The sequence below is a fragment of the Helianthus annuus genome, chromosome 1 (genome assembly GCF_002127325.2).
Source record: "Helianthus annuus cultivar XRQ/B chromosome 1, HanXRQr2.0-SUNRISE, whole genome shotgun sequence".
Classification (NCBI taxonomy): domain Eukaryota; kingdom Viridiplantae; phylum Streptophyta; class Magnoliopsida; order Asterales; family Asteraceae; genus Helianthus; species Helianthus annuus.
This window is the reverse complement of record NC_035433.2, coordinates 79,753,983-79,770,079: the sequence shown is the minus strand read 5'-3', so window position 1 is coordinate 79,770,079 and position 16,097 is coordinate 79,753,983. Positions and strand designations below refer to the sequence as shown.

The following is a 16,097-nucleotide window of genomic DNA, read 5'->3' as shown; positions in this document are numbered from 1 at the left end:
TTCTTTTGCAGCTCGTTTCTCCTTCAGTTTTTCCAAGCGATCTGCAAAATAGAAATGAAAACTTTCAGGAGACAGATGAGATTTTGCAATGTTAATATGTTTTTCTTCCTCATCGTCACTACTATCATCAACTGGTGACTGATCAAACTCGATTGATTTTTCAGAATTATCATCCGAGGAACCAGAAACAGATGGTGTTTGATCAAAGACAACTTCTTTTTTTGAACTAGCATCACTTTGTGAACTTTCATCTGCACTCAATGAGCTTTCATCAGAAACAACAGACTCTTCCTCCACATTCTTCACAGTCTCACCAATAGACTTCATCCACGTGGCAAACATATCTGGTTCTCTAACAATCTTAGCAATGAATGCTTTGAACTCTCCCTTTCGTCAACAAACATATCCCAGCTGAAGCCTTCAGGTAATCTTTCATCATCCTGATTGACTAAACAGACTTTGCTTTCTGGTGATATGTATTCACTCCAATTAAAATCCACCAAACATGCTCTCTTAGAATCCTCGATTTTTCTACCATGAGCCACCTGTGGTTCTTGTAGTTGTTGCTGACCCACTTGCTGATAAATGGCTTTCCGGTAGTAGTCGTCTTTTCCGAACGGATTCTGAGCTACACTAGCTTCCCTGTTCTTGCATTCCCTCTTGAAATGACATTTCTCCCTGCATCGAAAACAAGTAACTTTAGATTTATCAAAACCCAAAGTTGAAACATGTGCATCAAGAAAGTCATTTCTCCCAGTAATCATCTTGAACTTTTCAGCACGCCTAAGAACACTATCTAGACACCATTTGATGTCCATTAACTCCATTTCTTCGGCGTCTATCTGATCGTAATCCTCCTTTGTGAGCATAGGATTCCCAATCTGACCTGCAACTAAACCTTCATATGAGAGTAACACAGAACCAAGTAATGCCATATGATCTTTTGCAACCTCTTCAGAAAAACTTTGACCATCAGGAAGATTTAGAGCGATGTTGCATTGGATCACACAACCATTTCCCATTTTTGAACTTTGATTCTGAAAACTTTCTGATGAACTATTGGGATTAACATTCGGATATGAAGAGAATCCACTACTTTTATTTGAAGGTTGATCAACTTTTTCCGTTGAATCCCCAGCACTAAACGCAGTCTGTATTTTCGGACTTTTCTCAGCTTCCGGAACACTACCTTTGTAGTACATCTTTACATCCTGTTGACCACTTGGACTGTTCATCCTTGCGATCTTTTGCTGTTCCAGATCATGACTTTCAATCTTTTCAATAAACTGAGAAATAGTATAACAACTCTCGGTAAAACAGACATCCTCATAATAATTCCGACACCCTAATATATATATATATATATATATATATATATATATATATATATATATATATATATCAATATGTATTTATATGTACCCCGTATGTGAAAACCGAGCCCAAACTAGATTATACTATATAAAATAAATAAAAACAATAATCTTTAAGTTGAGGCGGGCCGCGTAGGGCCTCACCTCAAATTAACGCGGGCCGCGAGAGTGTTTAACCAGACTTTTCCTAAAACCCAAGTTGATGCGGGCCGCGTACATGGTGGGTTAAGTCCATGCGGGCCGCGAGTGTCCGGAATTGTGGCGTGACCCGGTGCGGCCACGTGTCCAACTCGTGTCAACCCTAGATGATGACCGGAACAAGCTATACGTTGACTTTGGGTCAACGCGGGCCGCGTAAGGCCTGGCCAAACTTCACGCGGGCCGCCTGGAAGTCCAATTACAGCCCTATATAAGAAGGCAACGGGCTTTCGGTTTTCGTCGCTCACAACTTTCTTTCTTTCTAAATTTCTGAAGTAGTATACACTATACCCGGGCATTATACCCCCTAAAATAGCGAGGTTCTGCTACGATGTAAGTATTATAACCCCTGGAGACGTATTAGATACGCTGCCCGATTGATCTAGGGTTCTGTAACGGCTGTCGTGGTTCTACCCGACGTAGTCGTTGGAATGCCGTCTCGGGGAGGGTATTACTAATGTTAAAATGGGTTATTATACTAACACACGTGCATTTGTGTAATTTATAGATTATCTCCAGGAAACCCTTACGAAAAACCTAAAACAGCAATGTGAGTGATCCTTCTTTTTATGAACTCATTTTTGTGAGTTGATCCACTTTTTGTAAACCTTTTTGTTAACTGTTTTTACAAAACCTTAAATTTCCATGCGAATAACAATTATTGAGTATTTGTAAGAATACAATTACAGTCGGTAAATTTGGGGTTTTGTATACAAAATTTGTTACCACCTGGTAAAGGAGTAACATGACCATAAGTCGGAACGACATTACCGTGTGGTGGTAATTGATATAACTTGGAAACAAATGTAATTGCGGATGCGCCCTCAATACTGTTCACTGTGAATTTTTATTTAAACTTGATTAAACTGGGATTCACTCACCAGTATTTCCCACTGACAAAATGTTTTTAAAACGTGTTTCAGGTAACAATATGTGAAAGCCAAATAGAAGCCAGCTGGACAGCACTGGAGGCTTGGAAAAGTGGCAATAAAGTTACCTAATAATAAAATGGATGTTTTTATTCAAATAAATAGGATGTATTCCTATGAAATGTGTGTATTAAAAACTTGGGTTTTACCCATATGTTTAATGTTATAAAACATGGTGGTTTACTCTGATTAAAATATTTCCTAACTACGGTCCTGATGAAAATTTCCGCTGCCAAATTGAATAAATAAATGTGATACCACCGAAACTGGCTCACGGCCGCCCGTTCCCGGGAGATAGGGATCGGAGGCTATGACAGAAGGTGGTATCAGAGCTATGCCACTGATTCAGCCACAGAAGTGTTCTGCTGACATCAAAATTCAAAGTGTTAGGAAATAAATTATGGAAATACGTGTATAATTGTATTTCTTGCTCTGTGTTATCTGACTATTTGTTAGTTTACAGTATGAGTGACCAAGGACCTTCTGACGCCTATCGTCAACTGTCTGGTTCGCCTAGGAGCGAAGGCACCTCCTCTTCTCAGCCTGCCCTCTCAGGGTATTCTGCTGACACAGAAGAAGGAATCTTTGTGTTTAAGGCTCAGTCTGAAGAGCCATTTCCTCAGAAAAAGAGGGGATGGTTCAGTAGGGGAGCGCACGAGCGTAGGAAAAGAATGAAAAAGTTGCAGGAACAGCGAGTGTTAGCCGCAGCAAAAAGAGAAACTGATGCTTATAATCAGGATATGCTCAATAGGGGTATCGCTAATATCCACATTTTAGCAACCACTGCTGCTGATCCAAACCTGGAACAAATGCTAGCACCCCAACCACAAAATCCTGATCAACCCATGGAAATAGAAAACCAGATAGAAATGCCTGATTTCAACCCGGAGGAAATACCTAGGGTACCTGCACCTGATCCTCTAGACCCAAACAACTACGACCCCTGGTGGGACGATGTTAGGGACTATGTGCAACAAAACCCAATACAGGAAAATGTGCCAGTGCCCAACTTAGGAGCTTACCCAGGATTAGATCCTCAAGATCCCTACAACATTAGTGATGCATATGTTAGGGAAATTTTAGAGAATCCATACCCATACCAGGCCCCTATGCCTCCGTATCAGGAACCCATACCTCAGTTTCCAAACCCAATCCTAGAACCTGCACCCCCAATGAGTGCAGAAAATGTCCAGGAACTTAGGACTTTTGGGGAGGAAATTTTAGAAAGCAGTGATCGTATGCGACAGGTGGGAGAACGCCTCGTATGGAAATACGATGAGCGTAATATGGATTTTTGGATGAATCCATATCAGTGAAGGTGATGGTAAAAATGGTAGTAGTAATAATAATAATAATAATATAATAATATATGTGTGTATGTGTTAAAAAAAAAAAAAAAAACTACGGATGCATACTATTAGTATTGTAGCTTTACATTTCAGTCGGTACTGTAATTTTTATTTCTGTACTGGTGTGTATTGATGCATACTATATAAAAAGAGTAAAAGTCGCAATGCTCGACGTTTTTGGTTAAACGTGCGTGTTATGTGATTGGATATATTCAAATATTAATTGTGATATTAATATTTGGTAAATGTTTAAAATTCAGATGGCCGACGCGGGAAATCAAGAAAATCTGAATAACGATAACCAGAGTAACATTAACGTGGTTAATGAGAATTCGGACAATCATAATAACGGAAACCAAATGGATAATAGTGCCGTTCAGCATATTGTGGCACAGGGAATTATAGATGCAATGCCATTTATTATTCAAACAGTTCAGGAAGCGAATAATAAAAGTAAGCATAGCAGTAAGCGACCAACTGAACCAGAAAACAGCGTAAACAATGGACCCATACTTCAAGCGCCCGTTCCCAAAAGAAGAAGAACCATGCCACATGGTTGTTCTTACAAGGAATTTTGGTCCTGCAAACCAATAGAATTCTCGGGCAATGAAGGACCCATTGCAGCTTTACGCTGGATAGAGAAAATTGAGGCAGTTCTGAAAATAAGCAAGTGTGCTGAAGAAGATAAAATAATGTTTACTTCAAATCTGTTTAAAAATGCAGCCTTAGAATGGTGGAACACTATCCTCCAATCCAGAGGAAGTGATAGGATTTATAATATGGAATGGGAAGAATTCAAGAACATGGTAGAAAGGAAATTCTGCCCTCCCAATGAAAAAGAACAGATAGCAAATAAGTTTCTGAATCTAAGAATGACCGGGGTAGACAGTAAGGGTTACACTACCACATTCTTTGAATATGCTAGGATAGTACCTACCCTTGCATCACCTGAACCGGTATTAATCTCCCGTTACATCTGGGGATTAATTGGAGAAATTAGACATGTAGTCAAGGCCGCTAGACCCCAAACCATAGAGGAAGCTGTAGAACTAGCCAATACCTTGACAGATGAGTTAATCCGTACTAGAGAAGAAGACCAGAGAAGAAACCTAACCCAAAGGCTTACTCAAGAATTCCGTTCTGGGAATTCCAATCGTAGGAATGTAGGTTCTACCTCTGCACCATACTGCAAAGCCTGCAAAAAGAAGCATTCTGGAAGATGCTCTACTTACTGCAATTTCTGCAAAGCACCAGGACATAAGGAGGAGACATGCAGAAGAAAACCAACTAATGGGATGTGCTTCAATTGTGGAGAAAAAGGTCATATCAAGCCAAACTGCCCAAAATTGACCCCAGCTGCAAATAACAAGAACCCTAGAAATGCTAGAGCATTTGTTTTGACTGCAGACGAAGCCAAAATGATCCCAGACGTCATTGCTGGTACGTTTTTAGTTAATGATATTTTTGCTAAAGTATTATTTGACTCTGGTGCCAACCAAAGTTTTATTAATACTTCATTTTGCAAACTCCTAAATCAATCATTAACTAAACTACCACAAGAATGTCTAGTAGAAACTGCAAATGGAGAAACTATTAGGATTTCTGAAATCTTGCAGGGGGCAAGAATAGAAATTTTTAATCAAAAATTTATGGCAAACCTTTACCCAATGAATCTGGTTGGATTTGATGTAGTATTAGGAATGGATTGGTTAATAGCCAATAAAGCCAGTATTTTATGTGATCAAAAGACAATTCAATTAAAATCACCAAGAGGTGAAAAGATCTTAATTAAAGGAGATAAACCATTTAGATCCACTAAATTCATCTCTGTGATGAAAACTGCAAGTTGTATAAGGAAAGGATCTATAGTGTATTTGATTTCTATAATCACTAACACTAAAGGAAAAGAGTTAAAAGATATCCCAGTAGTATCCCAATTTTCAGATGTCTTTCCAGAAGAATTGTCAGGACTACCGCCAGACAGGGAAGTTGAATTCAGAATTCATCTGTTACCAGGAACAGCACCGATTGCCAAAGCACCTTATCGTTTGGCACCCGCAGAAATGCAAGAACTGAAGAAACAACTAGACGAGTTATTAGAAAAAGGATTCATACAGCCAAGCTCATCGCCATGGGGAGCGCCGATTTTATTTGTTAAAAAGAAGGACGGATCAATGCGTATGTGCATTGACTACCGGGAATTGAACAAAGTCACGATTAAGAATCGGTACCCATTACCGAGGATCGATGATTTGTTTGATCAACTTCAAGGAGCTCGATTTTTCTCTAAAATCGATTTAAGATCAGGATATCCTCAATTAAAGGTACAGGAAGAGGATATTCCTAAAACCGCATTCAGAACAAGGTATGGTCATTATGAATTTACTGTCATGCCATTTGGTTTAACCAATGCCCCAGCCGCATTTATGGACATGATGAACCGAATATGTAAGCCATATTTGGATAAATTCATAATTGTCTTCATAGATGATATTCTCATTTATTCTAAAAGCAAAGAAGAGCATGCAAAGCACTTGCATTTACTTTTAAGTTTATTAAGAAAAGAAAAGCTTTATGCAAAATTTTCAAAGTGTGAGTTTTGGTTAGAACAAGTGCAATTTCTCGGACATTTGGTAAATCATGAAGGAATTCATGTAGATCCAACAAAGATCGAAGCAATTACCAAATGGAAAACCCCAGAGTCACCAACCGAGGTTAGAAGTTTCTTAGGATTGGCCGGTTATTATAGAAGATTTATTCGAGATTTTTCAAGAATAGCCATTCCTTTAACTAAGTTAACCTGTAAATCTGTTAGATTTGAATGGGGACCAAAACAAGAAGAAGCCTTTAGAATTCTTAAGCAAAGATTAAACCATACACCAATACTAGCATTACCAGAAGGAACTGAAGACTTTGTAGTATTTTGTGATGCTTCAAAGTTAGGTTATGGATGCGTATTAATGCAACGTCAAAAGGTTATAGCTTATGCATCTAGACAGCTTAAGAGTCACGAAGAAAATTATTCAACCCATGATTTGGAATTAGGAGCTATAATTTTTGCCCTTAAGATTTGGAGACATTATCTTTATGGTAGTAAGTTTACCATATTCACAGATCATAAGAGTTTAAGATATGTTTTCGGGCAAAAAGAGTTGAATATGAGACAAAGACGCTGGATGGAATTGCTTAGCGATTATGACTGTGATATCCAGTATCATGCAGGAAGAGCCAATGTAGTGGCTGATGCTTTAAGCCGAAAATATTACGAAAGGCCAAAAAGGGTACGTTCTCTTAAATTAAATCTACAAGTAGATTTAAACAATCAAATTAGAAAAGCACAAGAATCAGTAATCAAGGAGGATACTGAAAAATTAAAAGGAATGATTAAAGAATTAGAACAAGGAACAGATGGAATTTGGAGGTTCCATCAAAAGAGAATGTGGATACCTAAATTAGGAAATTTACGTCACCGTATATTAGAAGAAGCTCATAAGTCTAAATATACGATGCATCCAGGAAATGATAAAATGTACCAGGATTTAAGGAAAAATTTCTGGTGGATAGGAATGAAAAAGGATGTAGCAGCTTATGTTTCTAAATGTTTAACTTGCTCACAAGTTAAAGCTGAACATCAGAAACCCTCAGGTTTGTTACAACAATTAGAAATACCAGTTTGGAAATGGGAATTGATAACAATGGATTTCGTTACCAAATTGCCTAAAACAAGGAAAGGTAATGATACAATCTGGGTGATTGTAGATAGATTAACCAAGTCAGCTCATTTCTTACCAATGAAGGAAACCTTTAGTATGGAACAATTAGCCAAATTATATGTAAATGAAATTGTTTCATTACATGGCATTCCTTTATCAATTGTTTCTGATAGAGATAGCCGTTTTACTTCTCATTTTTGGTCAAGTTTCCAAAGAGCAATGGGAACCAGGCTAAATCTAAGCACCGCGTATCATCCTCAAACAGACGGACAAAGTGAAAGGACAATTCAGACAATGGAGGACATGCTTAGAGCTTGTGTAATTGATTTTGGAGGTAATTGGGACGAACACTTACCTTTAATAGAATTTTCTTATAATAACAGCTATCACACAAGTATCAATGCTGCACCATTCGAAGCACTTTATGGACGAAAGTGCAGAACCCCAGTCTGTTGGGCAGAAATTGGAGAAAAACAATTATCTGGACCTGAAGTAGTACAAGAAACAACTGATAAAATCATTCAAGTCAAGGAACGACTGAAAACAGCACGTGATCGCCAAAAGAGCTATGCTGATAACAGACGCAAACCATTAGAATTTCAAGTAGGAAATAAAGTATTATTGAAAGTCTCTCCCTGGAAAGGAGTGGTAAGATTCATCAAAAGAGGAAAGCTTAGTCCCAGGTATATTGGACCTTTTGAAATTATCCGAAAAATAGGACCTGTAGCTTATCAGCTACGACTGCCAGAGGAAATGGCAGGAATACATGATGTGTTTCATGTGTCTAATCTCAAAAAATGTTTAGCCGATGAATCACTCGTAGTACCTCTTAAGGATATAGAGGTTAATGAGCAACTCAAGTTTGTAGAAAAGCCTCTACAAATTGAAGATAGGAAAGTTAAAAATCTCAAGCATAAGAGATTGGTTCTGGTCAAAGTAAAGTGGGACTCCAAAAGAGGACCCGAGTACATGTGGGAGCTTGAATCTGAAATGCAAAAGAAATATCCACACTTGTTCCAGTAGATCTTGAGGACGAGCTCTAAAACAAGGTGGGGAGGATATAACAACTCTCGGTAAAACAGACATCCTCATAATAATTCCGACACCCTAATATATATATATATATATATATATATATATCAATATGTATTTATATGTACCCCGTATGTGAAAACCGAGCCCAAACTAGATTATACTATATAAAATAAATAAAAACAATAATCTTTAAGTTGAGGCGGGCCGCGTAGGGCCTCACCTCAAATTAACGCGGGCCGCGAGAGTGTTTAACCAGACTTTTCCTAAAACCCAAGTTGATGCGGGCCGCGTACATGGTGGGTTAAGTCCATGCGGGCCGCGAGTGTCCGGAATTGTGGCGTGACCCGGTGCGGCCACGTGTCCAACTCGTGTCAACCCTAGATGATGACCGGAACAAGCTATACGTTGACTTTGGGTCAACGCGGGCCGCGTAAGGCGTGGCCAAACTTCACGCGGGCCGCCTGGAAGTCCAATTACAGCCCTATATAAGAAGGCAACGGGCTTTCGGTTTTCGTCGCTCACAACTTTCTTTCTTTCTAAATTTCTGAAGTAGTATACACTATACCCGGGCATTATACCCCCTAAAATAGCGAGGTTCTGCTACGATGTAAGTATTATAACCCCTGGAGACGTATTAGATACGCTGCCCGATTGATCTAGGGTTCTGTAACGGCTGTCGTGGTTCTACCCGACGTAGTCGTTGGAATGCCGTCTCGGGGAGGGTATTACTAATGTTAAAATGGGTTATTATACTAACACACGTGCATTTGTGTAATTTATAGATTATCTCCAGGAAACCCTTACGAAAAACCTAAAACAGCAATGTGAGTGATCCTTCTTTTTATGAACTCATTTTTGTGAGTTGATCCACTTTTTGTAAACCTTTTTGTTAACTGTTTTTACAAAACCTTAAATTTCCATGTGAATAACAGTTATTGAGTATTTGTAAGAATACAATTACAGTCGGTAAATTTGGGGTTTTGTATACAAAATTTGTTACCACCTGGTAAAGGAGTAACATGACCATAAGTCGGAACGACATTACCGTGTGGTGGTAATTGATATAACTTGGAAACAAATGTAATTGCGGATGCGCCCTCAATACTGTTCACTGTGAATTTTTATTTAAACTTGATTAAACTGGGATTCACTCACCAGTATTTCCCACTGACAAAATGTTTTTAAAACGCGTTTCAGGTAACAATATGTGAAAGCCAAATAGAAGCCAGCTGGACAGCACTGGAGGCTTGGAAAAGTGGCAATAAAGTTACCTAATAATAAAATGGATGTTTTTATTCAAATAAATAGGATGTATTCCTATGAAATGTGTGTATTAAAAACTTGGGTTTTACCCATATGTTTAATGTTATAAAACATGGTGGTTTACTCTGATTAAAATATTTCCTAACTACGGTCCTGATGAAAATTTCCGCTGCCAAATTGAATAAATAAATGTGATACCACCGAAACTGGCTCACGGCCGCCCGTTCCCAGGAGATAGGGATCGGAGGCTGTGACAAATAGTCAATCCATCATACACCCCAGTGTTTTTCAAGATCATCAAGTATGTTCCCCATTGTTTTTGCAGTAGAGCATTGGCTAATTTGTCTACACACTCTTCAGGCTCTTTTGTAATACTCAACATCGACATGGTTCGCACCAAGTGGCAGTAACGTTCAATCAGCTTCTTCATATCTTCTCCCGGTAAACTACTAAACAAATCAAACTCTTTCTTGAGCAACGCCTTCTTGCTCTTAATCATGTTCTCACTACCCTCAAACTTGATTCGAAGAGCATCCTAAATTGATTTCGATGTTTTCTCATGCTGAAGCAGAATGAAGATGTCTTCTTTGATTGCATGTTGTAATAGACTAATCATCATCTTTTCAGCTTTGTACATATCCCGTTCTTGATCACTAAACTCAGATATTGTTTTCACAACTTGTAATTCAGTACGGGGCAAAACATATTTCTTCATAATACACTCCCATGACCTAAGATGGTTTGCCTGAACCCTGTTTTCGAATCTGTCATTCCACCCGTAGTATTCTTCGATACTCATCAGTTTCGAGGGCTTTTGTAACATTCCGGTCTCGTTTTCCAAGTTCATGTTCTGAGCAATGGAAGCCGGAGTAGTCGTAGATGAAGCGAACGCGTTGTAGAACTCTTCACTCATGATGACGTATCACGTTTTTCAAAACAGTTGGTTTCGAGCGGAATTAACTCAGATGTAGTTTCGAGCAAAATACCAAATACAGTCTCTGGAGCGAAATCACTGAATACAGTTTGGGGCGAAATCACCAGGTAGAATTGGAGCAGAATCTATTATATGACACACTGGAGCAAAATTAGAAAGATTTCTGGATCGAAATCAGAATGTTTGGCTATCTGGAGTGGAATCACAAGTGTATTTTGGAGCGAATCTGAAATTAGGCAGCCTTGGAGCGGAATTAGACACAAGTTTGGAGCGGAATCAATAGTTTGGCAACCTGGAGCGGAATCAACAGCAAGTTTTGGAGCGAAATTAGACAACATCCGTTCGAGCGGAATCAATTCGGGGGTCCATTTTGTCCATTTTTAGTCCGATTTTTGCTATGAAACTTTCAACGGTTTGTCTATATCCAATTTTAAACAGTCTGTGAAAATTTGATCCGGTTTTGACCGATAAAACTTCCTGAACTGATGAAAGAAGATGTAGAAGCGAGAAATTTCAATGAAATTTGGCTGTAAACTGCAGAACTCCTCCAACTGGCTCTGATACCAATTGTAGGATCGTACGACTGACCCAAGTGAGTCGTTCAGAGGAGTTTTACGTTGTTTCAGGTGCGGAAAACAAGAAACAAAGATAGAAACAGCTAAATCTTCACTTTAAACACTGATTGTATTGATCTGACGTTGTTTACAATGAAACCTCACACCGGCAGCACTTCGGTATGGAATACAAGGACTTGATTACCTGATTTCGCTCCAAGTGACCTATTTATAGGCACTTGATTCCGCTCGTAACAACACGATCACATTTCGGGCGGAATTAGAAAGATGTGATTCCGCTCGAAAGTGTCAACATGACATTTCGGGCGGAATCAGCCCTAGGAGCGAAATCACCCTTTTAAACCCTCTAAACATGTTGTTTTCTCGTAAAACGTGCTCTGATCTAAACAATGTAATCTAAGACTCGATACAAGACGAAGTCGACAGATGTATGCACCAACACAGTCTTAATCTACGTTGATGACGTGATTCTGGTTGGAAATGATGCTACGAGAATGAGCGAGATAAAATTGTTTCTGAATGAAGGTTTCAGCATAAAAGATCTTGGAAATCTTAAGTATTTTTTGGGGATGAAGGTCGCTCGAACGGAAGAAGGTATGGTACTTAGTCAAAGGAAGTACACTCTTGACATTGTTGAAGATGCTGGTATGCTTGGATGTCGGCCGAGTCCGATACCTATGGAACAAAATCTAAAGTTGGAAGTAGGAAAGGAGGAAGATCGGTTTGATCCAAGTCATTATCGGCGACTTATCAGGAGGTTGCTCTATCTCCATGCCACACGTCCCGATATTGCCCATTCAGTTAGTATCCTAAGCCAGTTTGTGGCGGATCCTCGTACAAGTCATCTTGAAGCCGCTACAAGGGTCGTTAGATATTTGAAGGTAACCGCTGGGCAAGGCATCCTATTGCCGAAGACAGGGGAAACAATCTCGTGGCCTATACCGATTCCGACTGGCTAGGTTGTCCTTCCACTAGAAGGTCAAGAACCGGGTACTTCTTCTCCTCGGGGGTGGTCCCGTTTCTTGGAAGTCAAAGAAGTAGTCGGTCGTATCTCAATCCTCAGCTGAAGCCGAATATAGAGCAATGGCCACAACAGTTAGTGAAATCCTTTGGCTGCGATGGCTCCTCAATGATCGTGTCACTCCCCAAACAACTCCAACCACCGTCTTCTATGACAACATTGCAGTCAAACACATTGCAAATAACCCGGTTTTCCACGAGCGTACTAAACATGTCGAAATGGATTGCTATTTTGTCTGCGAACGTGTCGAGTCGAAGGAAGTTGAACCGGTTTACATCAACACCAACCATCAAGTGGCGGACTTGTTTACCAAGGCTCTCGGATCGAAACAGTTCGAGGTTTTACTTGGCAAGTTGGGCGTTCGGAATCTTCACGCTCCAACTTGAGGGGGAATATTATTGTGGAAAGTATTTTCTCTTTATGGCCATATGTTGGTACACTTTATGTGGAAACGACTCGGTTCGGTTCGGTTCGACTCGGTTAGGTTCTGCTCAAGCCCGAAGTAGCGACATTCCTTTGTCGTGCGCCCCAGAGTTCGACACGCGAAGCACGGAGAGACGAGAACGTTTCCCGCTGACACATCATCATAACATCATCGTGATGATGTCATGATGATGTCACAAGAATGACTAATTCTTACAACATGAATTTGAGAATACACGTGTACGTACAACATGTTTGGGCTGAACCAACTCCTTTGGGCCTCCACTCATTTTTCTGGCCTATTAGTTTGGGCTTATTATAATCCGACGAAGACTAATGTGAGTAAAGTCACATATGACGAAAACAACAGGTGACGAAATCACATGTGATTTCGTCGAAGCTCCATGTGCCGAAGACTCCTGTTGACGAAATCACTAATGGACAAAATCCCATAAGTGACGAAGACACCTCATATATGACGAAATCACCTGATTTCGTCAAGGTCTTGGATTTCATCGATGAGTGTTCGTCGAACAACTTGATTTCGTCGAGATATTAGTATAAATACACAGACACAGAACAGAAACAACTAGCAAGTCTGAATAGATTTGAGAGCGAACACATTGTAACACACACACACTGAGAGTTTACAGAGACCATTTGTAAACACCGCATTGTAACCATTTTCTAGCATTAATTCATTGAGTGTTAATCGTTGAATCTTGTGTCTTACGTGTTCATAACTTGGTTTAACTTACCCGTTTGGATTCCGCACTCTCGGGTTTGTCGGAAAACAGGGAATAGAGGTTACTCGATCCTTCGAGTGGACCTACAATTGGTATCAGAGCTTTGGCTCGATTCCTTGTTAACACCAAGTTTGTTTATCTTGTGTTTTGAAAGATTTTCTTGCATTTTTCTGGAAATATACTTGAGATTTTGAGTTTTGAAAATCATATTTTCTGGAAAAAGGTTCTAAAATCTGTGAAAAACTTGTAGTTTGCTATTTGTTTCTATAAAAACCTTATTAGTATCCTATGCATACATATTAGTTTAAGGTTGTTATTGAAACTTTCTTGCAAAATTGTGTTCGGAAATTATTCCGGTGATTATCTCAGCCAGAAAACTCATATTGTTCTTCATATCCTCAAGTGTTCTTCATAAGTTTTCTGTGCTTGATCCTTATTGTTGAATTATTGTGATGTTGTTGATTATAATATTCATTGTTTTAATTTTGTGTACAATTGGAAAGATGAAATGTTGAATAATAGGTTCAGAAGGTAAGGTGTTTGACAAAAGTGACCATAGTGTCAGAAGGAGGATAAAATTTTGTTTTTTAAAAAACAAATATATATATATATATATATATATATATATAGGGGAAGGATAAATCGAAAACCCACTTGAGTTGAGAAAACTCAGAAAACCTTTGTAAAAAACCATGTAAACTCAAGATACATTTCTAAAAAAAATAGGAAAAGTAATATACATATATTTGAACATTTTAAAAAAAGAAACACAAAAAAACACCAAGTAGTTTTTTTTAAAAAATGTTACAAAATTTCCGGTTACATAATATGTATGTCCAAAAAAATGTAACATATAAATTTTCAACATTTAAAAAAAAAATAGTAAGCGTTTTTTTCATTTTTTTCATAAATAGGTCCGTGTACATTTATATTACATTTCTTATTTTTTTAGAAAAAAATAAAAATGTTACATAGGGTTTATTTGGGTTTTCTCAACTCACATGGGTTTTCGATTTATCTTTCCCCTATATATATATATATATATATATATATATATCTTCCAACTTGTCTAGTTCAATTGTCAACGAAATCACAATACATCTACATCCTGTCAACGAAATCTCATTAAGTCAACAAAATCAGGCTTGGACGAAATCACTTGTGCACTTCTGGACGAAATCCCACTTGTGTACACGACGAAATCACACCATTTTCATCATCACAGCGATGAAAACCCTCCTATTTTCGTCATCCTCCTTCGGCGACGAAAACACTTATTTTCGTCACACAAGTTCAGCAACGAAAAAACTTCTTTTCGTCAAAACAGTTCAGCGACAAACACCTGATTTCGTTAAACATCAGCGACGAAATCAGAAGTGTCAATCAAACACTTCAGCGACGAAGTCACTCAATTTCATCAAACAGCTCAGCGACGAAAACCTCCTGATTTCGTCAAACATATTTGTGATATTATTATTCACAGTAGCCTTTTATTTCATTGTTAACCATTTGATTTCAAGTTTTTAAGCAGGTACAATTGTTCTAATATCAAATATAAGTTCTAATCCATTAGATTGGAGCATTAGCACGGTCCCTGATATGTCATGGGTTAAGTCTTTGATGCCACAAGAAAGAATTTCGGCTAGTCAATGGGCGTGCGTGGCAAATCAAAATCAAAGTATCCAAAACCTGCTCATAAGCGAAAATGAAGCGGGTAGCAATAACCGTCCGCCAAAACTCAACCACATGAACGACTATCCATCGTGGAAAGGTCGCTTTCAGAATTATGTTTTAGGTCAAAACACCGAGTTATGGACGTGTTTCACCACAGCATATAACGACGCTCTTGAGGAAGCCGGATCAAATGCTACAACTTTGGGGGCCATGGCTGAAAATGACAAGAAGGCGTATGATCTTGAAAAGAAAGTGTTTGCTATGCTTACGCAAGCATTGCACAAAGATATCTATCATCAATTCGCCCATTGTACCTGCACCAAAGCCTTGTGGGACATTCTAGTTAACAGAGGAGAAGGAAATGCGGCCACACGGAAGACGCGTCATGATTTACTAAAGAAGGAATTTGAAGGGTTTGTGTTTGTGCAGACTGAAACACTGAATGAGATGACAACTCATTTTTATCATTTAATTAGTGAAATGATTTCTTACAAGGTTGTTGTATCTTCGCAGGAAATAGTCGCACGGTTTGCTGATGCTCTACCACCAAAGTGGAGCCCATTCATTGAGTTGTTAAAGCATAAAGGTGTATTAGATACTATCAGTATCTATGAGTTTGTTCAAAAGCTGGAGAACAAGGATGCAGAAGAAATCAGAAAAGCTAAACTAATTCATGTCCCTCAAAATCCAGAGATGTACTTTGGAGGGATTGCTCATGCTGCTAGTACAAGCCAGCAACCAAAGATACAAATAGCTTATGTGTCAAATGCTTTCGACCCAAGATCCTATTTTGGAGGAGTAGCCACACCTCAACCCCAATTTGACATAAATGCCTATTTTCCGAAACCTCAAGTTGCCACACCT

General features: G+C 38.8%; 1 protein-coding gene across 1 annotated transcript; it reads left to right on the top strand.

Moving 5' to 3' along the window:
• Nucleotides 1–11,863: 11,863 nt before the first annotated feature.
• Nucleotides 11,864–12,328, top strand: LOC110912783 (uncharacterized mitochondrial protein AtMg00810-like). Its single transcript, XM_022157627.1, has one exon. It carries the CDS (start codon nucleotides 11,864–11,866, stop codon nucleotides 12,326–12,328), a length of 465 nt encoding a protein of 154 aa, XP_022013319.1.
• Nucleotides 12,329–16,097: the final 3,769 nt, after the last annotated feature.

Excerpts from the sequence above, each read along its gene's own strand:
- LOC110912783 (XM_022157627.1), top strand. The coding sequence starts at position 11,864 with ATGAGCGAGATAAAATTGTTTCTGAATGAAGGTTTCAGCATAAAAGAT.